This window comes from Pagrus major, chromosome 11 (assembly GCF_040436345.1).
Source record: "Pagrus major chromosome 11, Pma_NU_1.0".
Lineage (NCBI taxonomy): Eukaryota > Metazoa > Chordata > Actinopteri > Spariformes > Sparidae > Pagrus > Pagrus major.
Genome location: NC_133225.1, coordinates 27,333,025 through 27,360,173, shown reverse-complemented (window position 1 = coordinate 27,360,173; position 27,149 = coordinate 27,333,025). Strand labels below are relative to the sequence as shown.

Genomic DNA, 27,149 nt, shown 5'->3' with positions numbered 1-27,149 from the left:
AAGTAACTAGTACCTATACTAATAATTATAATAATTAAAACTACCATATTTGGCTTCAAAATGTAGTGGAGAGGAAGTATAAAGCAGCAGCTTGGATGTAGGGCAGCAGAGGTACAATCTGATACAATTATACCTTTGTACACTGTCCTCTTAGTCTTTAGTCTTAGAATATAACTTGCCCAGCAGATAATATGTAAGAATTTAAAGCCAAAGTAATGGGGAGCCTTATTTTTACTCGCATCTAAATTTCATGTACAAGTCATCCTCAATTTGCAACATTACTGTGGAAAATCATTTCATAGCAGTTATTGATGACATGTTAATTCAACATAGTGATTTATAGCATGCAGTACTATGTTCTACTTATGATATTCAGGGCTATTCATTACCCACATGGGGCTAATAAACCCACATTTTTATTCTAATCTGAAAGTTGTTGAAGCAAACATTTAGAAAAGATTAGAAAAACAAATTGGGTTGTTATGTGAACTACTTAAACTTTACTGTGATGTTGAATACAATCTACACACTAGACCCAAGAATATTTACATGATAACAAGTACAGAGAAGAATTAAAAAGAATATAAAGGACTTTCTTACAGCTACAAGTTTGTCCCCTATCTGTAGCCGTCCATCTTTGTGTGCAGCCCCTCCCTCGATGATCTTTGTCACGTAGATACTGTTGTCGCCCGGGACATGTTGGTTTCCAACTCCACCTGCTATACTGAATCCTAAACCTGAGAGAACACATCAACAGCTCATTATCTTGAGTGATCAAAAGAGTCATCAACCTTTCTCAGTTTTGGCCATCAGTTCATGTCTTTATTTCCTTGTTTTCTTAACAGTAGACAATAGGATAGGAGAATCTTTCAACACTCAAAATAAGTATGCGTTTGACTACTTACAGACTCAGCCGTATGTTCGGTTTATCTTTGCAGTATTTTCCTCACCTTTGGGCCCTTTGACCAGCTTGATATCCATGATTCTCTCAGTGAGGCTCCTCCGGCGTCGTATACATAGTCTCACCAGACCTCCCGCCTCCTTCAGTGCCTCCACAGCCCCACTGTGGGTCACCTCCCTGACGTCTGCCTCATTTACGCGGACTATACAGTCATTCACCCTGCACGGCAAAGTCACATACAGCGAATAAGTCATTTGACTTGCATAAGCAGTATATAGAGAAGACAAATGATTCACATCACTTCCTAAACTCAAATGTCAGTCTTTTACCCTGAAACTAGAGGTCTAGTTGGGAGAAAGCAAAGTGGGATCAAGCTGCTGTCGTCATTTTTTTCAGTTATTGGGCGTTGTTTCTTTGTATTTCTCAAAAAAAATATAAGAAAGCTGACTGAGCATGTGTACTGGTTTCATCTATATTTTTGTCTTTTAATGTAATTTTATGCCCTTGTAAAGCACTTTGAGTTGCCTTGTGTCTCAACTGTGCTATACAAATAAAATTGCCTTGCCTATATTGCACCTTTAAAAACTGTTTGCAAAGTGCTTTAACAGACACAACAACAGCAGGACAATCAGTGCTAATTCAATCAATGCCTTGCTCAGGGGCCTCTCAGTAGAGCTTACTTTCCCTTTTAAATGTTCTTTGATGGCTCTGTGGAGATGCCTGGCGTACAGTGCTCTCTTGTTTGTTGGGTTGCATGGGTATAATTGACAGCTGCATTGCTCTCTTACTTCAATAATGTACTTCAGAGACTGTATTCATGTTACCTGGTTGATCACTACATCACCGCAGGCCAGCACACAGGATCGCAGGACAGTTCAGGGTTGTGTGCTTTAAAAATGACTTGATAAATACTGATCAAATTTGCACTGTCAGGTTTTACTAGTGTTTTATTAAACATAATTAATCAATTTGAATGTATTTAGTCATTTCCCAAAGAATAAGTTCACCCAAAAATGAAAATTCAGTCATTATCTTCATTACTCAGGCAAAGTTTCCTAGTCCACAGAACATTTCTGGAGCTTCACAGCAAAACAGTGTTGCAGCATTCTCCTAAACAACTGAAATAACCCTAATTTCAATCACTCACCCCTGACATTTGTGTGTGTGTGTGTGTGTGTGTGTTTATTTGTGTGTGTGTACCTGAGTCGTCCATTCTGGGCTGCGGCCCCTCCAGGTATAATCTTGGTGATGAAGATAGAGGGGTCTTCTCCGATGTGAGGGTTATCGGTCCCTCCAGCGATACTGAACCCCAGACCTGAGTTACCCTACACACAAACACAAACACACACACACACACACATACACACACACAGTGTTTAAATGGAGAAAAATAAGCTTACATATTGGTTTTAAAAGATTATTTCTGATGCGAGAGTCTAGAGTCGATGATCTGAGATAATTAAGCTCCTGTACAGTTTTATAAAATGTTGCTCCATATATCTAACAGGAAATCAAACGTTTAACCCTTTTCTGCATAACTAATTAAATCAGCAAGTAATATGTTTTTCAGGTTTTTGGTTTTACAAGTTAAAATTTATGCCAATGACTTTTTTTCCCCAACATAGGTCCTTTTGAAGAAGTGGAAGTGGAGACAATGCATCAACAGTCTATAACGTGATTAAGGGATATCTGTTAAATCCTTTAATTTCCAGAAAACCAAACATATAAAAACATTTTTTTTAAACTGTATAAAGGATGTTACAAATACTTTTAACCAGATACACATCAGTCTGAGTCGGTTAATTAGAGACAGTCTGAAGACTATTTTATAGTACAGTTTAATAATTGTATTCAAGTGTAAATTATATCATAATTTTAAATAAAATATGCAAAATAAAGCAGGAAGTAAATATGAACAATATACCCTTCAGCGCATAATGTCCACTAGACTGGATGGATGTATTTTAGGTCACAGAATATCTAGTTGAAATGTTTTTACCTGTTTGGTTTTCTGAGAATAAAGAGGATTTAACAGTCTTCCCACCGCCATCTTAATAAAATGCCAAAAACTAGTTTATCACCCGAACAAAGAACATGATATGTAACTCTCTTTATTTATCACTTATTACAAAATGACACATAATCGACCACCTCTGTCAACTCAACTCATTACCTGATGATGTCTCTTCACTCTCTCATGCTTTGTCACCGGGTTTAAAGCTAGTATAATGTCTGTGCCTGTGTTAGCCTGTATGTCCATAGTGTCTTTAAAGCAGATCCCGTCAAGCAGACAGAACCAGGTCACAGGAGAATAGAGTGAGAGAGAGAGGGGGACGGAGAGAGAGAGCCGCAGGGTGAGAGAAAGGGGAATATAATGAGGGGGGGGGGGGGGAGGAGGATCAGGAAAAGGAAAGTAGGGAAGGATGGTCGAGGAATAGAGAGGACAGGGAAATAGGGTCAGTGGAGTCGGACCAATGGTGGGACGGAGCAAAGCAGAATGACGATATGAAGGCGAGAGAGATGAGTCAGAGCTGAGAGAGCTGAAGATTTTATCCATATAATATCTGTTTCTATAAATGTATAAATGTAACAGCAGGAAGTACATTTTCAAAGCAAATAAAATAACTTGCCTGTGTAGTAAGGCAACCTCCAGTCTGTAAAAACACTGACTGTAATTTATGTTGTTTGTTTCCTTAAACGTCACATTACTCCCCTCATTTGGTATAGTGTCAAAAAGATTTGAAAGTGAGGGACTTAATCTCTGCCTGATTTTAAAGCTCTTGAAATACGGTGAAAAACGGTGAATGAATCGGTTGGTACTTGTCTATGTCCGTAGGTATTTTAAGTAATTCTATATCTCACTGAATATTTGTTCTGTGTCCTTGTTGTTTACTGTTGTGTTGTCTGTAACCTTTTTTTATGCTGCCATCTTGGTCTCTCATTAATCGTAATGGGATTAACCAGGGTTAACCAGGAAGCTGTTTACTGTGGGAATAAATCAGGTGAGAAGTAGGGCCATTTTCTCATAAGATGACATGAAAGCTGACTTCTTTTTGAAAGTAGTGGAGTCGCCCCGTGCTTGCCATTGGAAAGAAAACACTTTTTTTTTTTGTTGACTGACTCAAAACTTTAAAAGTATAAAATCTAGAGGCCTTAAAGAAAGAAGAAGGGGTTGGAAAATATTTTCCGCTCTTGACAGGAGTGATGATGTTCTTAGTGTGATTGTGGAGGAGGGTTAAGGAAGGACAGAGGTCAGTCTGAACAGATGGAGGTACTGTCACCGAGGGGCTGATGTGACTGAGTACATCTACAGTGTGTATAATTAGACATGTTGGTTGAGTTTTCATTTTATGTAAGTTTTTACCCGCTCCAGCGTGATTTCCTCATACTCATAGTCTGCTTCTGTTCCATTGACCTGTCAGAGAAGAGGAGGAAGAAAAGAAAAGTGTGTCACTTCAGAGTAAACACAGAAAGCTGTTTTCCTATAATGAACACTAAAATGTTCATTTGACTTTACAGTAAAGTTCATAATTTACATGCAAGGTTTTCTCTGTCTTAATATTGGTACAACCTCCCTCTCATATTCAACTTCATAGCTTTATTTCTCATTGTTCTGCACTGTATGTATCTGCATTAAATATTTTGAGTCACTATATATATCATAACCTATCAGAGGGGGTAAAGGAAGTATTCACAAAGTATTTAGAAAAGTAAAGGTATGAATAACACACTGTCAAAAAACTCTGTTACAAGTAAAAGTCCTGCATTTTCACTGTACTTAAGTAAAAGTATGTAAGTATAATCAGGAAAATGTATGTTGTAATGTTATTTTACTATTTCACGCGATTATTTTTACTCATGTACCTATGTAAAATCTGGATTTTATTGTTGGAGTTGTTTGAGGTGGAGCTCATTTTTAACTATTTAAGACTGTAGTTAATGATTATTTTCAGAATGAATTGATATTCATGATTATTTTCTAAATTATTCAATTGATTGATCAGCTTGTAAAAAAAAAAGAGAAATAAAAAAAACACAATTAGCACAGTGACACCTTCATAAGGCTTATTTTGTCCAACCAATAATAAAAACCTTAAAATGATTACGAATACATAAGAAGAACAAGAAGAAGCTTTATTTATATAGCACCTTTCAAAAATCAATTAGTTACTGTTCTAAAATCTGAACTAAAAGCAAATAAAACAAGCTAAAAGCCATTTAAACAGAATGCCAAAAGGCAAATAAAATCACCTGAAAGCAATTTTTAAAAGATGAGACAGAGTCTGCAGCCCTGATGCTGCAACGGCTCAACAACTTTAGTGCATTAATCTAGAGCTTGGAACAAGGAATGATGCTAGCAGGGATCACAGTGAGCGGAATGGGACAAAACGCAACGAATGATCTCTTAAACCTCGAATCCCATAATAAAAGCAACAGGTAATCAGTGTAAGGAAGATAGAAGCAGTGTAATGTGGTCATGTTTCCCAGCCTGAGTTAAAATCCTGGCAACAGAATTTTGGGTGAGGGATTTCTTACTGATGCCCGAGAGCAAAGAATTAAAATAGTTTTATCACAATTGCAGTCAAAAGTCTTCACTTTTTTCATCTTCATCAGTCGCTTCTAACTAACTAACTACTCCTATTTTTTTCTGAATTGTAGTGGAGTAGCAAGTGGCAGAAGATTTGTACTTAAGTACAGTACTTGGGTCGTTTCTTTAAGTTTGAGCTGATTGTCAGATCAATAATTCACTCATGAGATCAAACAAATATCAGAATCAGATAAAAGTGACATTCGACATTTGTTGTTTATGAATGACGCATGAATCCCAGAGATTAAACTGGTAATGCGTACTTAATGATGATGTATCTCTGATGTCATATTTAAGAACATCCCTGGTGAATTACCCATGAGCCAATCACGTTGCTCAGCCAGGACTGCCGGTACTATAAAACATATTAACGTCTGTATTTCCTGACTGAATGAACGGCACACAGAATTAAATCCAATCCGAGCGGCAGACTATTATATATTTTGTGTTCCTCTCGGTTTATACTGGGAGATGAGTGTCTTGTTCCTGCTATAGCTGCTGCAGACAGGCACGCATGCACACACACACACACACACACACACACACACACACACACACACACACACACACACACACACAGTGGTCGAGTGGCATCCCAATGGCCCATGTAATCCCCTTGGCTGTAATCTGTGTCTCTGTGCAGTCAGATTAGTTTAGATTTTGAATTTCTGTCGTTTCAAACAGAGGGCACAATCTCTCATCAGCCACCATGTGCAGCTTTTCTGCCATCACCTACCACTGAATTTTCTATAAACATAAAACATTTTTTTATTCTGAAAAAAATGAGGACATGAGAAAAACGACATTAAAAGCTGGAGGCTCCAATTTTGTGTGATTTTCTTATGATATTTCCAGTTTAACGTAGTTCCTTATTATTATGTAAATAAAGCGTGATACTTCCTGTAGGCACAGTTGGTAGAGATCGCCTTGTGCATCTGTGGTGTGTTTAAATTTAGATTAGATAAGATCAAATCAGATTAGCCTTTTAGCCTTTATATATATATATATATATATATGTTTTACAAGGAGAAAGTTGTCTTTGGTATTCCAGAGAGCACTGTTTGACGTAGCAGCACACATGAACTAACTACAGTAAACTGCAGTATCACACACATATCTACACCATAACATACACACCTAGAATACTGCATGATGCCCTGCTCCAAAATGTATTTACCTATTTAAGAAACATAGCACCTTTGGTTCATTGTCAGCATCTATTAGCTTTTTCCGTATTTGTTTCATGCATGAATCACGTTTCTTTGGAAGAAAGTAACAGTCAGCAATCATATCAGTGAAATCTGCATGAGATAAATCTTTTTCTCTCCTCTCTGTTACATTCCGGGCAGTTCAGCAGGGAGTAATTCTGCAGTAATTACATAATAAACTTATCTAACAACAACAGGCACTGATTCTCTGTGGCAGCTGGCTACCAGTAAAATGACATCTGGATCCATCTAATTCTGGATGGAGCTTTCCGTCTAAATCCACGATGCTGCTATATCTCGTGCAATTTTATCGGGGAGAAATATTGAACTTACTAAGCATTTTTAGTAGAAGCTTCAAACGGTGCTGCAAGCCTTTACACAGTACAATGACCCTTCATATTACATGTTTATGGCTGTTCATTAAACAGAGAGAAAGATTTGATATAAATGATTAAGAAGTCACAACTATTAGATACTAGACAAGAATTTCTGATGGAAGCTCGCTACAAGATAAGAGTTATGTAAAATCTAAAAAAACCCTGTCTTTTCAACCTAAACACCGACAACATTAACGTGTCTTGTTTATGTAGAATCCTTATAGACGTGGGTCGATTGGAATGTATTAACACTGGCAGCAGAGTTAAAAAGTGATTCTGTATAGATGTCTTATGTAGAAACCACAAAGCCTGTGATTGGTCAGCTTGGGCTGGTTTATTTCCTCCTACAGTAAATGTGTGTTTATATTGACCACATGGAGCAGGTTAAAGAAAGGCAGGATAATATCTTCGTCTGAGTAATGCTAGAAAAAAAAATATATATTTTGTGATTTGGCAAAGCTATTTCCAGTTCTCCTCCTACTCTGTATCCAAAAGTGAATATGATAATTTAAACACTTGAGATAAATTAAGATTAGTGGTGGGTGATCTGACAGTTTGAGATCAAAAATCTACTTTTCAGGCAAATTGGAAAGACTGAGGTATTTAATGTCCTCATATTTCTTTTTCTAAACTTCACATAACTTCATTGACTATATCTGATCTGTGCGATGTGAACATACCAATAGAGTGATGTAACTAGATGGCAATGTTGATTTAACAGATTTATAGCGAGCGGCATGGCAGATGAGGACATTTTCCCAAAAAAGAACATTCTTCAATGCAATATTGTTCCTGTTATTGAGAAAATCAAGTCTGGCTACAGTAAACAGGGCATTTCAAGAGCGATAAAAAAGATTGTAACCTAGATCAAGGATTGTGATCATAATATAAGTTTTTGACCTAAATCAGATACGTAATGAATGGACAAATTCACAGTTAACAGGTAAAATGTATAATGTATACATTGTATAAATTCCTACACTGGAGGCATTCACACTGTAACCACCACAGAATCTCAACAGAGCAGCGTACGCTCAATTAATTCACATGCACATGCACATTAATTCAAATAATTTGGACATCCCAATATGGCAAGTGCAAAGTCCAAATTGCAAAAGCTGAATTTAAAGTTAAAATGTGTGACAAAATAGCATCATATTGAAGTATAAGTATTATAACAGTATTGCTGCAGAGATGCCTGGTCTACAAGTTTTCTTCCTTGGACATCAGGAACATTTTTGTTTGATACAGACCCCAACAAGTGTCACATCATCTTGATTTTAATTGTTTTTTTAGTGAAAATGAAAATTGTGATGCAAGAATGATCATTCCTACTAGTAATGAATCATACTGCAATCGAAAATATCTGTCAAAATAATCACAAAATAACTTTTTAACCACACCATGCAGCCTAATGCCAAACCTAAATAGCCATTTACCATCAGAGGTTGTGATCTCTATGTTTTATGTTGAATTCTCATCAACGTCAGGCCAGCTCCTGCCACCATTACGTAATCTAATCTGTATTTTGGATCTGTGTGACTTCACCTTATTTGCCTTTGCCTGGAATTGGTTTAAATTTAGTATCACTGACAATACCAACAATTTGAACCAGTACTCACATATGGGGGGGTGTCGACGCTGTCGGTGTTGACCACCACTGGCGGGGGGTTGGCCTGCAAGAGAGGACATGAGACTTATTAAACACTGAAGTCGAAGGATATCATCATGAAAACCAGCGACACACAGTTCTTCACCAAGATTACTGATGATGTTCACTATAAAACTTAACACACATAAACACACATGTACATGTACTGTGACTTACTCGTCTCATGTTTTGGTACAGCATGTTGAGTACATCTGCTACAGATTACCACCGCGGAGCGACAGCATACACCGCATGACATACTGCACAGCCCTTATATTGGACAATACTAATGTAATACACTGTTTGCCACACTGGAATGTACCACAAAGTACTATATCACAACCCTGAACTTTTACATTTTAGATTGTACTCTAATAGTCGTACTCTCTATTCTATTGTATTTCAGCCTCATTATGGCCTGGTTCAGCCGAGCACAGCACAGCTAGAGTTAGAGCAGCAGCAGATGATTGACATTATCTTTCCTCTTGCTTCCTACGCAAGCACAGTATATAACAAACCACACACTTGCTAATAAATACCCACAAGGTGTCTTTTCCTCCTTGTATTTGCAAGGGGGGCATCAGTCCCCATCTTTTGTCTACTTTGTCCCTCGCCTCCTCTTACTTTCTCCACAGAAAGTATTGAGTGCTTGCCAGTCCAGCGTCTGCAGGTTTAGTCTCCTCGAGCAAACCAGTTACGAGCAAACTAGTCCATGAAAGGTAATCTGAAGCTCCCGCTCCTGTTCTGCAGCCAAAAAAAGCTTCACAAACGAACCAGCTAACCGAGCATCAAACAAGCTACCCAACCAAATGGACAGTCCACCTGGACTTCACTTCACGGCATCAATGTGCAACAGAGCAGCAATAGCATCAATCCCTCTACACTAATCTCTACCTCTCTCATCCCCCCTTTTCTACTCCTTTATCTTCTCTCACACACACACATATCATATCTCTCTCTCTCTCTCTCCACCACATGTCCAACTGTCTGTCAGTCAAGCTGACAGGATGCCTGATCCCACATGGGAACAGACAGAGAGAGAGAGGAAGAGAATGAGGAGAGAGAGGAGGGGATAGGGGATCAGAGGGATTATAGGCATCGTGGGAGGAGTCAGATCTGCCTGCTCAACAACAGCGGTGAGGAGCAGAGGGTGCAGACAGATGAACACAAACCCCAGACATGAGTAGAAAAGAATGAAATTGAATGGTGGGAGGACAAGAGTGGAGGGACACTGTGAAAGAAGGAGATGGAGGGGGGGTGGGTGGGGTGAGGGGTTGTACAGTAACATTCATGGATACTGAGGGGGGACAGTAAGGGTCATGTTGACAGCTGCAGCTGTTATGATCTCTGTGTATTGATGTGAATAAAGAGGAGAGATAGTTACAAGTAGCAGGTAAAGATGATCTACCGTATTATTGTGCTCTATATGAAGCAACTGCTATCACAAATATTCTGAGATCTGACTCTCAGAGAAACACTAAAACACTATATCCTTATGTTGTATAGGTTCATGCAAGTCTTCAGTCTTTAACCTCAGTGGCACAACTGCACAAGATCTCTCAAGCTATGAGAGTCTGTAGTTGAAGAAGCCTTCAGATGTTTCACTTAATAAAGCTTAAGCAAGCAAGACCTGCATTTAAACAGCAGAAAAGCAATTTAATGAGTATTAGTGCATCATATATTTTAGTTTTAAAACAAAGCTAGTGGAGTTAAAAGTATTTGACAGTACTTAAATGTATATGAAAATGTATTGACACTGCACACATTATGCACTGTGCCTTACACATCACCTGAATGTGGCAATTCAAATGTGATGCTTACCTCCGCAAAGGAGGTCATGCTTTCACCCATGTCCATTTGTATGTCCACTGAACATATTTCCACAAAACTTGAAAAGAGCGTGGGCTTCTGGCCAGAATAGACCCCTTTAACTTTCGGTGTGGCTTTGAATAAAGGGACGGTTCCAGTAATTTTTCCTCACTTTTTTGCACTGTGAGATAAGGGCGTTTTCGTCAGATGTTGACATTTTTATTAATTTATCAGGGAATACTGCATGTATTTTAATGAAAAAAATCAGGCATATTTAGGCGGTGGGTATCTACAGTATGAGTGACTCAGTTTAGAAGTTACCTTTAAAAACATCAAATCAGGACTAGTCAATACCACAAAGTAGAGCTTGACCGATATTCAATGTTTGAGGTTGATGCCAATAATGGTTTCAGAAAGTAAATATTCCACTATCAATATATTGGCTGATATACACAATTTTCTTGCAATCATCCCTCAAATGTGGTCAATCAAAGACATGACAAAGATCTGTAATGGAGGCAGGATGTTTTACAGTTTAACAATCAACTTTATAGTGTTAAATGACATCACTGCACTGACACAGTTCATTTTCACTCTGAATTTAATCATTATCACAAGCACCTTTCCCTGAGCTTAAATTTTTTAAACAAAGTTTTTATATTGGTGCATATCAGAAAACATACAGTTTGTACTGATACCGATATATCTGTGAAATATCCTGATATTATTCACCAACCGATATATTGGTCAGGCTCTACCACAAAGTTTTCTAGATAAATCTGAGCAGTCAAAAACCATTAAAGATCGATGATGATAAAAAATATATTTCTGTTTTGCAAAATATTTTCTCTATGTTATGTAAAGGTTTTTTCTTATAAGTAAATGGATACTTTGCACCATTTAAAGCAAGTTCACACTAAGGCCATTCACTGTGATGTGGGGTCACAAGTGGACAAGTCAAAAGGTCATGAGGTCCCGGACTGTGTTCATCAATCGATTCATACAGACAAAGACGACCTGTCGATTCTCCACTCTGTAACTACATATTTAGTCAATTAAGTGGTGACTGTTCCAAATACCAGTTGGAATAATTAAAGATAAGTTGGGTGTTGTTTTTAACACAGACTCATCTGATTTGACCCCACATTCTTGTGAGTAAGGAGCTGATGCTAATACAACCTAAAATACCTTCATGATGACTTTACAGTTTTACCTGCCTAAACATAACTTCACTGGCTTAACCTCACCTGACTCATTCACCATTGTAACAACAGCAGCGTACACACCGCACAACTGCTGTGTGTGTGTGTGTGTGTGTGTGTGAGTCTGCCCATGTGTCGTTCACAGAGCGACAAATCCAGTGTGTTAGTCAGCTGGCGATTCTATTGACACGACATGTCAGACTGCACACTTATGTAACATCAATATGAGTGTATCAGTGTGTGTGTGTGTGTGTGTGTGTGAGAGAGAGAGAGAGGCTGTGTTACATGAAAAGGCCAAAAGAACAAACGTGCAAATATAAACAAACAAGTGTCACACACAAATACACATAAAACACAACAATCATATCCAGACAGCATTTTTGTTGCACTATTGTGGATTGTTGATTGTTAGTCGTTACATAATTGCTGTTACACCAGCTGTGTTACCGTGGCATTATGGCCTGGTTCAGTCCAGCACAGCACAGCTTAGAAAGAGATCCAGACTATCTCTGGTTTGTCTCGTCATCATCATTCTTCTCAGGCTGAGCCGGTTGGTTGTTAAAGGCCCCCTCTAATGAAAATCATGTTTTATAACCTCTGTAACATGCAAGATAATGTCAGCCTGCCAAGTATGATTTTTTTGGGGGGTTTGGACGACGATAGTTAGGACCGATGTAACTGAAAAAGTTAGCTAAGTTGCAGCAAAACATGAGCTTGAGCTGAAGGCGAAGGATGGAGGGGTGGGTGGAGATAGAGGGGACTATTTAGATACTAAATAAGGGCAAACACAAGTTACATTATGGAAGAAACTGCAACAATTTGGATGAACAGAGGTGAGTTTTTGGGCCACGAGAGGAACTTTAATAAAGTGTGTGTGTGTGTGTGTGTGTGTGTGTGTGTGTGAGTGTGTGTGTGTGTGTGGTGGTGGTGGGGGGGAATTGGGAAATGATTATCCATCAGTGCACTCTACAATCGTCATTCTAATTCAATTATCAGTTAACAGATGCCTCGAGATTGTATAATCGGAAATCAAGGATCCTAAAATGATGCACAGCAGCGGTTCATTAAATAATCAATCAGTGCAATGTACCATAATACGATAACAGCTTTAGCTATACAGTATATTTCCTTTATAGTACAGAAATGGCAGTGTTGAGACATGAAGACACACATTTGAACACAAAAGTATTCCTAGTATCACAATCTTCCTCATGTGCAATGAGACTCCATTTGACTAATGAGCTAATCAGATGGGGCGTGACTCTAATCAAATCAGAACGGCTGTGCTAATCACACTAATCAGACCTCTACTACCTGCTATCTCTGCTCAATGTTCCCACAGCAGATGTGCGACACACTAACTACTCAACCAATAACCGGCGCCTAACGTGCTGTATTCTCTTTCTTAGCTCACTGTAGTACAGTTAATACAAAATACAAGTCCACTGCTACTAATGCACCATCATTCTGTGATATTCAACTAACTCCAGGCTTTATTTTGTGATGAGTTATTTCAGTAAACTTCTCATTTACCCACAGTCTGTTTGGTCTGTGTTTCTGTTAGCTTCTCAAAATTACTTTCAGCAACCCTCAGAGAGAAAAAGTAAGAGCCACAACCCACACGCACTACACATTTACTGCAATTCTGTACACAACTCAGAGTGCAGGTTTGTGTGGGGAACAGCACTGAAGCACGACAAAGACAATGGCAACATGGGTGCAGTTAGCTTTCACTTCAAAAATGCGGTCAGATTTTAATTTACAGCGGCCAGTACTGTGGAGACATGGTGATATTGTGTGTTTGATGGAGAAGGATGTCACAAATTACGTGTTCTCGTCTTTCTTGGTCCCATCATTCATTTTGTGTCTTATATATCTTGACAGGAATCCTTTGACTATTAATGGAACACGAGGTCAATTTGAGGACATAAGCTGTATTATGTTTATCAGTCAAGTGTTATTCTTTCCACTTTTTGGAGGAGAATTTAAATTCTTTTCTGATTGGAAATTGTCCAACAAACACTTGCACAAAAAACAGAAACTCTAGTTCAACTCTGTAATTTTCCTTTTTGCATTTAATTAGTTAATCAAGTAAAGCAGAATTAGGTTAAAGCAATATTGTGTAGAAATTGGCCTTCTGTGCGATTTGGCGCCCCCCACAGTTTCTGAGTGGAACACCAGTGTCCTAAATTCAAAATACTAGGTCTGTAACAATTTGTCAGACGTAATGTAGATGCTAACTACAAACAATACTCATTACGTCATAGCAATTTTATGTGTTGAAAACTTGTATCTTGGAGTAAACGCTGTGATCCTACCCTCTCACTGAAGTTACATAGTACAGAAACAAATGACTGCAGAGCGAAGTGACTGAGACACCATTCACCCTATTACAAGACACTGTACCATGAGAAGGCTTTCAGGCATGGTGTCTCTGATTTTATATGCGTACACGTGCAAATGGACTGACCACCATCTTAAACTAGCCTAGCAGCAAGATGTCTGCACGCTTTTGGTGTCTTCAAACAATATAAACAGTAAACAGTAGAATCAAGCACGCATTGCATGCTTCAGCTGTGTCGGCTGCTTAGTAAATTGGATAGAGGTGTCTTCTCTTTAATACAATTTTAAGGCAATTCTCAAAGAGGACATCAGTAAAGATTAAATGAACTTCAGAGACCCCATCAGCGCCAATGAATGTATGCAGTATGTATTAGGTAAAATTACATTTTTAAGTGTAATTTTCAGCCTAATATTACCTTATATACTGCCATCTACTGCATGTATCCACCCATCCAACCTACCTGCACATGGGCCTTTATTTGCGGAAAGTGGTGTATGGGCGGTGTGTGTGTAGGCGCCTCCATTGAATGTGCGGTCCAGATATACGTGTCATTAGGCCACGGCCGGCTCCCAGCCTTGCCCTTGGCTTTGCTCTTTGTGGGGCTCTTCTTCACGCTGTCCCTCAGGTTGGGAAACTTTCCTCTGGAGCCCCTAGTGGCCAGGTTGGTTGGCAGCGTGCTCCACCCATATCCACCCAATGCTGAGCACAGGGGGAGCTGTGGTGAATGAAAGGGGTGGATAGACAGCGACTGGGAGGCGTGAGGAAGAGGAGGAGTGTAGTGGGGGTGGTGTTGATACTGCTGGAACAACGAGAGATGACTCGGTGAATGGAGCTGCACCTGCTGCTGCTGCTGTTGTTGGTGGTAGATCTGATGCGTTGATTGTGAGGGAAGCAGGTGACCTGGCGATGGCGGCGGATGGTACTGTTGCTGGTTTTGACAATGATGCTGCAGCTGATGATGACTTGGTGAGACATGAAGCTGATGATGACTCGGTGATAGGTGAAGCTGATGATGACTTGGTGATAGGTGAAGCTGGTGGTGACTTGGTGATAGGTGAAGCTGGTGGTGACTTGGCGAGTGCAGTAGGCGATTAGGCGATAGTGGAGCCAGCTGGCAAGTTGGCGATGGTGGAGCCAGCTGATGACTTGGAGAGGATGGTGCTATGTGGTAGTAGCTAGGAGAGGGAGAAAGGAGCAGATGTTTCGGCGAATGGCAGCCATGTTGCGGCGAATGGGGATGGTGCTTTGGTGAGTGCAGTGGTGAAGGTTGCAGCTGGTGATTCGGCGTCTGTATTTGCAGTAAATTCTGGTTGTGCTTCGAGTGCGAGTGGCCCTTCCCTGACTTGGCTTTCCCTTTGCCAGATTTGCTCTTGGTGGCGCCACTGCTGGGCTTCTTGGGGCTACAACAGAACTCATGGCTGTGGAAATAAGTGGTCATAGCTACCGAGATATAGAAAAAGTCACAAAGAGATCTTGTTTATCTTTTGTGTCAGTCTCACCAGATCGTCTTCTTTACCGAGATGACAAAAGAGAGTAGCTCCTCAGAATCACTTGTGTCCAAATAATGTAGGTCATGCCTCTCCAGAGCAACCAATCCCGCTCTATGTCCAGTAAGAAGTTGGTATTCCTTCCTTTCCTCTCTCTCTCTCTGCAGTGTACCAGTGTGCCTCGGTGAGTTAAGATCACTGGAATATCAGAATATTAATATACAATCCCTTCTTTGTTTCCATTTCTTCGCCCTCATGGATTTGAAGTCCAGCAAAGTGAAGCATCCTCCTTTAGTCCTCCTTTTGGCTTCCTCCCCTTAGGGGTAGACTGACCCTCTTATCATCCCTCTGGGTAACAGGGTCAATAGTAAGATAAAAGGTGCGGTCTCAAGAAGAAGCAGCGGGACCTCTTGGACAAGCCTCTTTTCAGTCCTGCTTTCTCTCAGGATGTCTCCGCTTCTGTAGAGGATGCGAGTACGTTCATGCGCTCCAATGGAAGACTACGCTCCACTTCAATTCAACTCAGAGTAACTCTTATTATCCACCTATGTCATCGGGCTTTGCATCTCGAGTGTTGGTCAATCTGTAGGCGATGCAGTTTGACTGGTATATTCCAAAAGGAAAGTAGAGACACTTAAACAACTTCCTATGTTTGATTTCTTTTTGTTTTCAGATTCGTCTTCATTCTGTCCGTCCAGGAGGAATTAAGGTTAGAAAGAGTAAAATTTTCTTCGTCTTCCTTCTTTCATCTTGTCTTGTTTTGTCTTTCTGTCATGATGATTTGATATTAGGCCACATCTCTATGAACAACTCTCTTTCTCAGCCTCTCTCATCTTTCTATGCTGCCTCCCTCTCTCAGTGTCTGCCCCCCTCTCTCTCTCCAACTCTCCCTCTCTCTCCCTCTTTCCTGGATCAGCCAATTAGGGGCTTCCCCTGGACTCCTGCACATGACAGCAGCCAGGCATGACTAATCGATAGGCGACCAGGGACACTGATACAGTGCTCAGAGCTCGGTCAGTGTGTGTGTGTGTTCACAATGAGCGGAGCGCTGTGATTGGTGGAGGGCAGTCTATGAAATGCCTGCTGTGGGTTTGTGTGTGTGTGTGTGTCTTTGTGTTGGCCTACTTCCTTGTGAGAATGTGTCTCTCTGCTTGTGTGTCTCCAAGTTTAATGTCTGTTGACAGCAAAGGGATTTCAATCAACATACACACACACTTGTGATGATCATTTAAAATACAAAAGTCAGTTCGGTAGCATATCTACGATGCAGCATCAGTGACCTGACAGCAAACACTGCAAATGTCTCTCCCATTTTGGTCAAGAATTACATCTATGGTACTACTGGTTACTATGGAAACTCAATACTACCAACCAAATTTGATCATTTCAGAGAAAACTGAATGAGAAGAATGGAAAGTTTGCACCCAGTTCTTTGACCAATCATGTCATGGTTTAAATAATAATTTGATTACTTTTACATTTAAGTTTGAATTGATTTGATTCATCTCATTCTTAAAAGGTGGTGGGTCATCAAATTTGATATCACAATACTGTTGCACCGAAATATTGCGATAGGTGATATTAACAGCTCTTGTTTGCTTGGCTGGAGTCCAGTCCGAAATATTGCCAAATATGTAAGCTGGTATTCTTCCTCCATGTCTGTATGTTAAAGCTCTGCATGAATGTCGCTACATCATGCCAATTAACTTCTGGTAACCTCCCAAAGCTGCCACGACAGGCCCACCTGCATTGTCTTTTCAAAATAAAAGCCCAAAGATGCCATAACAGCTGAAAGGAAATAACTGATCTGAAATCAAACACAAGCCCTGTATCGTTCAACATTTTAAACCACCCATAACTGCTTAACTTTTTAGGATCAGCATCAAATTATACTCAGTCATAGATACCAGCCACCTAAATATGCCTGATCCACACAACAAATGTTGCCCTATCTCACAATGTTGAAGAAAGTGAGGAAAATCGGGATCCATGCCTGTAACCAAAAGTTAATGGGGTTTATTCTGGGTTGAGAAGCAGCCTTCATCAAAGTTTCATGCAAATCTGTTAAGTAGTTTTTGTGTAAACCTGCTGACACACCAAAAAAAACAAACAGACACGGTGGAGAACATAACCACCCTGCAGAGGTAATACAAGATTTCTTGGAGAAACTACTCCAGCGTGATCATGCTTGTTAGAAGTTTTATTTTGTTATTGAAACACAGGTCTTGTACTGGCATTGGTCCTGAAAATAAATACCAAAATACAAAGAACTGATTTGTGAAATTATTTTTCAAACCACAAGTCATCAGAATTTCTCCAAACATCAATGTAATGAAACATTGATCAAGCAACAACTTTTCAGTATTTGAACATTTCTATTGCTGTACCGAAATGACTCAAATCCTCAATATTTCTTTTACAATGACATGCAGAATGACAACAGAGAAAGAAAGTCAACTTTCTTATAAAATTACCAATATCATTATCATAATAAGATGGTGGCCAAGATATTTAATAGCAATTTAATCATAGCTTGTGGCTTCTTCCTACAACTGGCATTTAACAAAGAGCAGGACACACACACGCAGCTATATAGTATGAGGTTCTGAGCCTCTATAATGTCTGCTAATATATGCCACAGCTTGCCCCTAACCAACCTGAGGGAGAGGCAGATTAAAAAGCAGCACCCATGAGGAGAGCACAAAGAGATGAGGAGAGAGTGAGGGTGGTTGAGAGAAAGGCTGTTATAGCGTTTCTGTTAGTGTTCCCTGTGTAAAGTGCTGCTAGCGCTGCAGGCTAACCGCTCAGTCAGGAGAGGATGAGCAAGGAGAATAGGCTGTTAGCATCACAGTGCTAGATGAAGCCCACACTAATATAGCGCTAGAGGCCGGGAAGGGGAGGGGGTTGTGGTGAGGAATGGTTGAAGACGAGAGATGAAACAAAGACAGGGAATGGGGGGTTAGAGTAAAGGGTTTAGTTTAGAGGAAGCGTTTTAGTACAAACTACTGCTGTCTTATCCGGCAATAACACTTGTATGATCAGTCAAACAATTTCAAGTGTCCTCAATACAATATCCACACCAAAGGAGGACATAAAACACTCCCCTGAAATACTGTTATGTCTAAAACATCTGAGTCAGCGTGCCCACACAGGCTCTACCCCCACTCCCTTTTGACACGGCTCTGTGAGGAATTATTAGGAAACACTTAAGGAAACACATCAAATTAGTCTATCAAGTGTGAATCATAAATTCTGTTAAATGATTTACATAATTGATTCTTCGCTTTATTTTCTGAGTCAGACCGACAAGATGATGAAGTTGAAAGATCCAGGGAAAACATCCTCATTCATTGAGCGTCAGACCTTTGTGCTCCACTTAATTAGTGTAATGGATATTAATTAGTCTCGTAATATGCATATATAAGACTTCACAGGTCAGTCTGATTCAGAGTGAGGGTAGCTGCTGAAAAGGGTCAAAATACAAAATCTAGACAAACCTGTCCTTATATAGTAAAAACTTAATCAACCAAGGTAAAAACGAGCACAGGTCTCTTGCTGGTGTCTTGATCAGTACCAAAAGATATCAAGATAGAGCCATCTATAATTACATTTACCCATATTCTGTCAAACAATCCAATCCCAACTTTGATCCAACTTTAAATCATCCTCCGATGATATTATCAATACTCTTTCTCCTTCAACTCTTCTGCATTTTTACTCAAAACCTGATTTCTGACTGTGTCAAGCAGAATTCAGGTTTGTGTTCAAAGTGTTCAAGTGTTCAAAAGAGAAAGCAGACATGTAATAGGAAATAACATCTTAGCAAGGAGCTCTAGCACTTTGTGAGAAAGACTTAAAACATTCAACAAAAATCGGTAATCAAGTTCTGCATCTCAACTCCACCGTCTGCAGGGAGACAAGACTGTGACACTAGATGTCCCCAGCAGGGGGCCTCAGACTCCACAGACAGATGGAGCCCTGATGGGAACACACATACACAGACAGGATGATGCTGTTTATTCTGTGATATTTGTTTGACAGTATGTACGATACTGTACGAAGATAGTCCTGCATCTCAAATCAATGTTTAGCAGATGTAAAATGGTGGTGGAAATATAAGCACACTGGGACACAAGGAAGTGGGGTTAAATGGAGTTATACACAAAACTATGCATTACAACATGCAGCATGTGAAAAATAAGATTATTCAATCCATTTCAAATGCTGTTGTGTTGGTTCATTTGTTACCTGGTTGGTGGCTATCATTTTTATATGTATCTATTATATCTGCTTAATTTTAACACTGCTAGCAAAGTATTTTGCAAATGTTCACTCCAGCATGATCCTATTTCAAGTACACTGATATTAGAGGGAAGCTGGATATTACTGCAAATATTTTGTAGCCCCTATGCCAGTGTAATCGTACCGGTATCAGAATATCAGTATTTGCATTTTTTGTGTCCGATCTTCAGTTTTAAAAAAATATATTATAAAAATGCACTACTTTGGCTCTGATGCAGCACCCTCTATCTGTCTGCGGTCTCAGTCATTGTCCACAACACTATCTGATCTGGTTGCACATCACAAGTAAAAGCCTATCAACACTGAATAATCTAAATCTGTAAAGTAGCTAATACCTAAAGTTATTATTTAAATGCAGTGGAGAGGATAAATAAAGTAGTAGAAAATGGCAATACTCAAGTAAAGTACCTCAAACAGTACTTGAAATTGTAGTTAGTTACATTCCATCACTTGCTATTCTAATTTGCTGTAATTGTTGTCAGTATCAGCCCTGAAAAAAACAACATGAAACAACACAATCCCTATAAAGAAACCATGTCATAACTCCAAGTATTGCAGAGTGTTAACAGTATTTCAGCAGAACACTGGTGTCAGCTCCATGAACATTTAAAAATATCAACTGATTTTACTGTTCCTTCATGCTACTGACTGAACTTCTTACTAAAAGTGACTAACAGCTGCAGATAGACTGACATCACTGAAGGTAAAGAATATTAAACACTGCGTCTCAACACAGCAGACCTGTGGTCTCCATGGATCCGGTGGGTGATGAGATATGTGAAGTTACAGCCTAAGATCTTCATTATCATATATCACACCAGCAGCGCACAACATGGCAGAATAAATCAGTATTCATTTAGAGTGTCTGTGGTGATTAGAGCCGGGATGTGTTTAGGGATGGGGTTAAGAAGTCATGGTGCCATGTGAAAGGCCTCATCTAAACATCTCTAAACATCTAAACTTTTATTACAAGAAATTATTGAAACTGATGTCAATTTGGATCTTTTAAATCAAAGCTGAATTAATTAATATTCTATGTTTGTGGTAATAAATAGAGGTAGAATAGAGAGGCCAGGGTTTTACTTCAGAGCCTAGATGATGTAATATGATGAGAAAACAATTCTTCTTAAAACAAAGTATGAAAAAACAGCACGGACGTACCATCAGAAGATCAAGCATTTGTCTAACATGTTAACCAAGCAGAGAATGTAACATGAGCATCCCATTGGAGTCATGCTTCTAGCCACCAGACGAATCAAAGTCCAATACTCCAATACTTTGGTCTCCACTGTATCCTGACAGAAAGTCTTTAGCGCTCTGGATGCTCAACTTGCTTCACCACGAATACTCTGCTTGTCAAGCTTGTTAGCTGGAAACGTTGTCTGACTACTGTTTAATAAGAGGGTCTGAGGAGAGCAATGAGACTAAAAAAATATGTATCACAGCTCAAGGAGAGTCATTTTGTTTCAAAACGAGGGTCTAAAAGAAGCTAAATGCTGCATAGGACTGCAGGGCAATTTGGTTCATTCAAACATTTAAAGGTGCCCTGTGGAGTTTTCCAGTGTTTTGTTTACATTCTGTGTTGTGTGCATCCTTGGGGTCTAACAAAACACAAGGATGCATTCCTTCTGCATAAAACATCAGCAAAGCCTAACATTTCTAAAACTGCACTGTTAACATCCAAGCAAGCTGTTGTTGCAAGGAGTCTTTTTCTTCCTTGCCTTTGCTGGTGCATTGCTGTGTTTCTGTGCATGTTACCACAACCTGTTAAATAATGTGATACAATTGGCAGTAATGTGTTTTGTAGGGATGTAACGATTCACTCAACTCACGATTCGATTCGAGTCACGATTTTTTGTTCACGATTCGATTTTCTCACGATTTTTTTTTTATTATAAAAATGAGCTACAGACAAATTATGACCAAATAAAATTATTTTTTATTCGTAGCAAAAACATCTTAGAGGTGCTTTCTTTACAGAAACTCTGTAAAACAGTTATAAAACTCTTATAAAAAGTGCAACTTGCATGGTCATCTTAAACAATATCTCCTTTCTTTGGAAACAATCTCACAAATAAACTGGTGTTAACTGGTGTAATTCAGTAACTTAAATAAAACAAGATTATACAATCTTTCTTGACCAAAAAAAGAGGTCCTTTCTTTACAGAAACACTGTTAAAAGACTATTTTTGTGTCTTATAAAAAAGTGCAACTGAAGTAATATTCACTGAAGTAGTTATTCACATAAATAACAAAGAATGACTGGATTTTTAAAAACAAATCCCACATCAAAATAATAACATCAAAACATAAACTCTCTTCAAATAACCTAAGACTGGCTTGTGTAGCTTTAAACTTTCAGGTTTCTCTTGAGGAAAATTAACATGTCAACATTCTCAGGCCGTAGCTGAGATCTCTGTGAGGTTACAACATCCCCTGCGGTCGAAAAGACCCTTTCACTCGGGACAGAGGTGGCTGGTGTGGTGAGGTAGGCCTTTGCTAGAGGTGAAAGCAGTGGGTAAAACTTACTGTTCTCCTTCCACCATTTCAGTGGGCAGCTTGTGAGGGAAATAGACATTTCACTTCTGTACCTGACAAGTTCTGCCTCAATTCCACACATGTGATTGCCCTGTGCTGTCCCTACATTTTCTGTGAAAGTCCCTGCTAGGAGATCTTCCAATGCAGTCTTCTTGTGAGTTGGTTGTTGAAGGTCTGCATCCACCATGTCTGCCTGGTCAGCAGGCAGCTCTGCTGCATGTGTAGAGGCACTGGTGTCTGTTACACCTCCAGTTTCCTCCACAGGGGAATTGGTCTGTAAACAGCAAGACAATAACTTATTAATATATGTATTATATTATTCATATGCACAATTAAAAAATAATATGTATACTGTATATCTGTTTAATGATATAAAGGCAAATAATTGTGCAGGAGAGAAACAATCCCAAAGATCTTATACAAAATCAAATACAAAATCACTAAAATCAGATAAACCAATAGAAAAAGAAAAAAAAGGAAAAGAAGCAGAAAGGGGAAAGAGACAAGACAAAAACACAGGAAAACAACAAGGATTAAGATCTGTATGAAAATAAGTATGAAACACAGACCTGGCCTTAATGCAAAAGCAACACTAGTACTGCTATTAATTAAGTAAAATAAGTACCTGTTTGTACATCTGCACAGCTTTCTCCTTCACCCTCTGGAACACATCCTGGCGCTGATCTTCAGTAAGATGAGGTAGAGAGCGGAATCTGGGGTCTAAGGCAGTGCAGTCCAGCAGATGGTTGTCCCCAGGCCCAGTGTATCTGTCTGATAAATTGTTGAAGATTGCTTTCTTCATCGTGCTCACAGTGGTGGAGTCCTCTTCCACAGGCAACATGCTCTGCTCAATCGTGTGCTTTAAGGGCACAATTAGAGACACTGTTGGGTTTTGTTCATCACTTAGCACGGTGGTGACTGTCTTTAAGGGTTTGAGAAGTTTCATGATGTCCTCTGCATCACGGATGTCCAAGTTGTCTAGTGTGTCGATCTCGCGGGCATTGCGACGGACTTCGGGGCTAAGCAAAGCAGCAGCCACAGCCGGTTGCAGGTCGAGATACCTTTGCAACATGTCCAGGCTGCTATTCCAGCGTGTTGTCACATCCACAATTAGCTTGTGCTCATTGATGTCCGGGCCGAGCAGTAGTTTTTGCTTCGCAGCTAACACAGCAGTGGCTGTCGGGCTCCTGTGGAAGAAGTTCACAATCCGCCGGATCCGACCCAGCAAGCGCGAAATGCGCGGCACACTCAAACCAGCCTGGGTGGCTAGGTTTAAAGTGTGGGCGAAACACTTGATGTGCGGTGCCAGCCCGGCTTCCCTCACTGCCACATCCATATTTCTCGCGTTGTCGGTGACTACTGCGATGCTTTGTTGTTGCCTTTCCAGCTGCCATTCCGCCACCGCCTCCTTTAGCACTTCGGCTATGTTAGCCCCTGTATGTGACTCCAAAAGAGGTCGCGTCTGAAGCACAAAGCCAGCCAACTCCCACTCGGCATTGATCACATGAGCAGTTATAGTGATATAACTCTGCGTGGCTCTAGATGTCCACCCGTCGGTTGTGATAGACACAGTATCAGCCTCCCGGAGAATCTCAACCACATGAGCTCTTACCTCCTGGTAGAGTTTTGGCACCACCACCTGACTGAAGTGCTGTCGTGACGGGATGCGGTATCTTGGCTCTAGCGTGTTCATCAACAGCCGAAAGCCCTCGTTTTCAACAACGGAAAACGGCCTCAAATCTTTTCCAATAAAATAACCAATTGCCTTGGTGATTTCTTGCGCTCTTGCGTTGTGATGATGGAGAGGAGCTGCAAAACCTCCCGTCAGAGTAGTTTGCCCCCTCGGCAATTTTCGCTGAGGTGGCGTAAGTTCACTTTGCTTCTCACTGTGGTGGCGGCTAATATGCTGCTGCATGTTGCTCGTGTTGCCGTTGTATGGTAGCAGTCTCCTGCAATATTTGCATGCTGTTTTGGTTTTGTCTGTCCATTTCTCACCGGTTGTCTTTGAGTATATGGGGAATCCGAAATGCTGCCACACAGGTGACTTAAGACCGCGCTGTGCATCCTCTACGTCAAAGTCACTGCCTACTGTCGCCATTTCTTCCCTTGTTCTGTGCCCGTACCTAGTCACATGACTTGACGTCTGACGTTGAACAAATGATTCGCCAACCAGTGACTTTTTTCTAAAAGATAACGTGACCTTTTTTTTTTTTTTAAAAAAAAAAAAAAGAACTCTCCTATTCGCAAATCGATTCATTTTTTCTGTCAACCGATTCGAATCGTCACGCATTTGAATCGATTTTTAATCGAGTCGCGATGTATCGTTACATCCCTAGTGTTTTGTGTGTAGTGCATACCTTGAATGAAGCAAAAAGTTGCATGTGTTGATTTACCCAGAATTCCTACCAGTGAATCCCTACCCTACGCATTTGGGCCACCCAGATAAGTGAACCGGAAATACCACTGTCTCACAAACTGCTCAGTGGAATTGGTTGTAGAGTAATGTAAAAAAAACAAAAAAATAAATAAATATTATTAAGTTTTTTTTTTACTTCTTCAAAAGAGCAGAACAAAAAGATCAGTTGGGTGTTTGTGTGGGCAAACAAAGAGATGTTTTTACTGCCTGTTACATGAAAACCCCCCAAAATCCTGCACATTTGTACCCACGCTCTGGTCCATTATCAGGTACAATTTCTGATATTTTACCTGGCAAGGATCTAAGGGCTGTAAATGAAGTGATCAACAGTGTTTGGTTTCTCACGCAGCATTTTTCAATCTGTTTTGGTTGGCATGTATGATGCTGAATTTGGATCAAAGAAAGTTTTGTAGGTGATTGGGCCCATGTACTTTTATCAAAACTTATGTACAGCACGTGTTTAAAACAAAGAATGCATCTCTTGTTTTCTTTATTAGTCAATAAACTGAAATCCAATACAATCTCATCATTTCAAATACTGTAAACAGGGCTAATATATGGTGTAATGGGATCTGAGAGTTAGTAGTGGGGTCAACAGGGGCAGACTTCTTCACTCTATAGAGCCGATCTCTGGTGAACCTCCTCCTCTCACACTGATTGATGACTTCAGGAAGTGATACTTGTTGTGCAGCTGTTGGTGAAGATCACTTCCTAAGGTCAGGACTTGCAGTTCAACAGTAACTGAGCGACTGGTGTTCAGACTACAGTGCTCTCTTTTTTCTTCTATCTGTGTCACCCTTTTTCTGGTGAAACCCAAGCTTGTAGTCTGTTGTGCCTCACTCCAACTGTGAGCCAAAGAATCAGAGTGAAGTAATGCGGCTGTAACAGTATTCTCTGTTAAGGATATGGTCTCAGTATCTGTTGCAGATTAGTTTGCCTCTTGTCTCTCTCTGTCTCCATCTAGGTGTCTACAGTGTCTTCCACCCTCGAGATCTCATCCTCCATGACTTAATTACAAACTCCGTTTTAACTGTCTAGAGACGCTGCCCTCTGCCTCTTGCAGAGATCAAGGGAGCTACAACCACTACTGCAGTACAACAAAAAAGAATTAAGAATAAAACTATACAGACTAACTTCCAACGCTGTACGGTCGAATTACAAAGAGTTTGCTCATTAATTCCTCCTCCAGTTCCATGTCAGGCTTGCTTGTTTCAAACAAGTGCTGAATACTGTTTTAAAAGAGGGTTTGAGAAGTACCATGACACTCACAAAACATGTCTCTGAGGTTATTGAGGGTCATTTTAATTTAAAATAAGGGACTAAAAAAAGTTAAATGTTAAGTGAATGAAGACTATATAGAATTACTTCCAACACTTACAAAGAGTTTGATCAGTAATTCCTCCTTCATTTATTGCAATTACACAATATGTCCACCAGCTCAAATCAGGTACAAACAGGAAAGAGAAATAACAATAAAAATGACATATGGGCTGCAACTAATCTTTATTTTCATTATTGATTAATCTTCTGATTGTTTTCTTGATTGTTCTATCTGAAAATCATCAAAAAAGTTGGGAAATATCCCATGTTGAGTCCAAAGTGACATTAGAGTAGCTTGTTTTATCCAAACAACTGACCGAAATCCAAAACTATTAAGTTAATTACGATACGTGACCAACTAAGAAAATACTGCACATTTTAGAATCCGGAACCAGCTAATTTTTGTGATTTTATTCTGAAAAAATACTGAAATAATTAATTAATTCAGCATAGTTGCCAATTCATTTTCTGTCATTCAGCTATCTAATTAATAAATGGATTGTTGAAAGGTGCAATATGTAGCTTTGGGTAAGAAATGTAATCAGAAAAGTGAAATCCTCACTGATTGATTTTCATGTTATAATAAACTGAATAAACAAACAATTTCACACTCTTTGACCTTTTTTATATTTGCAGGACTATTTCACAGTAGGTAGCAACTTTCTAGATTTGAATACTCTTCTGGGGAACTTAGTTCCCTCTAAGGACTGCTTGTTTGTTTGGTTATAAAAAGGTATTCATTAAATTAATATTTTTGAGTTTGTATTATTAACTTATACATATTTTAAATATTACCTTTCTGAGTTTGAATTTATTCCCATAAATACAAAGTGCACACGGCAAATAAGGAAATTCATTCCACCAGTCCATGCATCTGTGGCAAAGTCAGGTAATAAGTAATTTTATTTGTGACTTTCATCCTCTTTTAATCTTTAACCTCAAATTTGAACAGCCAGAGAATTGTTTGCCAAGAAACCTTGTAAACTTTTTGTTCTACACTGATGTT

General features: G+C 39.6%; 2 protein-coding genes across 2 annotated transcripts in view; both read right to left on the bottom strand.

Annotated features, from left to right (window-relative positions):
* Positions 1-27,149, bottom strand: part of LOC141005129 (discs large homolog 1-like protein) — a 127,017-nt gene that overhangs the window by 38,429 nt on the left and 61,439 nt on the right. The window contains exons 7-11 of the mRNA XM_073476891.1: positions 8,697-8,750; positions 4,266-4,316; positions 2,102-2,226; positions 951-1,120; positions 601-737 (exon numbers count right to left, since the gene is read on the bottom strand). Of these exons, the coding sequence (XP_073332992.1) occupies positions 601-737; positions 951-1,120; positions 2,102-2,226; positions 4,266-4,316; positions 8,697-8,750 (537 nt within the window). The remainder of the gene's footprint in view (positions 1-600; positions 738-950; positions 1,121-2,101; positions 2,227-4,265; positions 4,317-8,696; positions 8,751-27,149) is intronic.
* On the bottom strand, positions 22,220-24,505 carry LOC141004692 (E3 SUMO-protein ligase ZBED1-like). Its single transcript, XM_073476348.1, has 2 exons — positions 23,033-24,505; positions 22,220-22,681 (listed from the first exon to the last, which is right to left on the bottom strand). The coding sequence occupies exons 1-2, from the start codon at positions 24,503-24,505 to the stop codon at positions 22,220-22,222; spliced, it is 1,935 nt and encodes a 644-aa protein (XP_073332449.1).

Excerpts from the sequence above, each read along its gene's own strand:
- LOC141004692 (XM_073476348.1), bottom strand. The coding sequence starts at position 24,505 with ATGGCGACAGTAGGCAGTGACTTTGACGTAGAGGATGCACAGCGCGGT. Across the intron at positions 22,682-23,032 it reads CTGTGCAGATGTACAAACAG|ACCAATTCCCCTGTGGAGGA; the intron begins GTACTTATTTTA and ends TGCTGTTTACAG.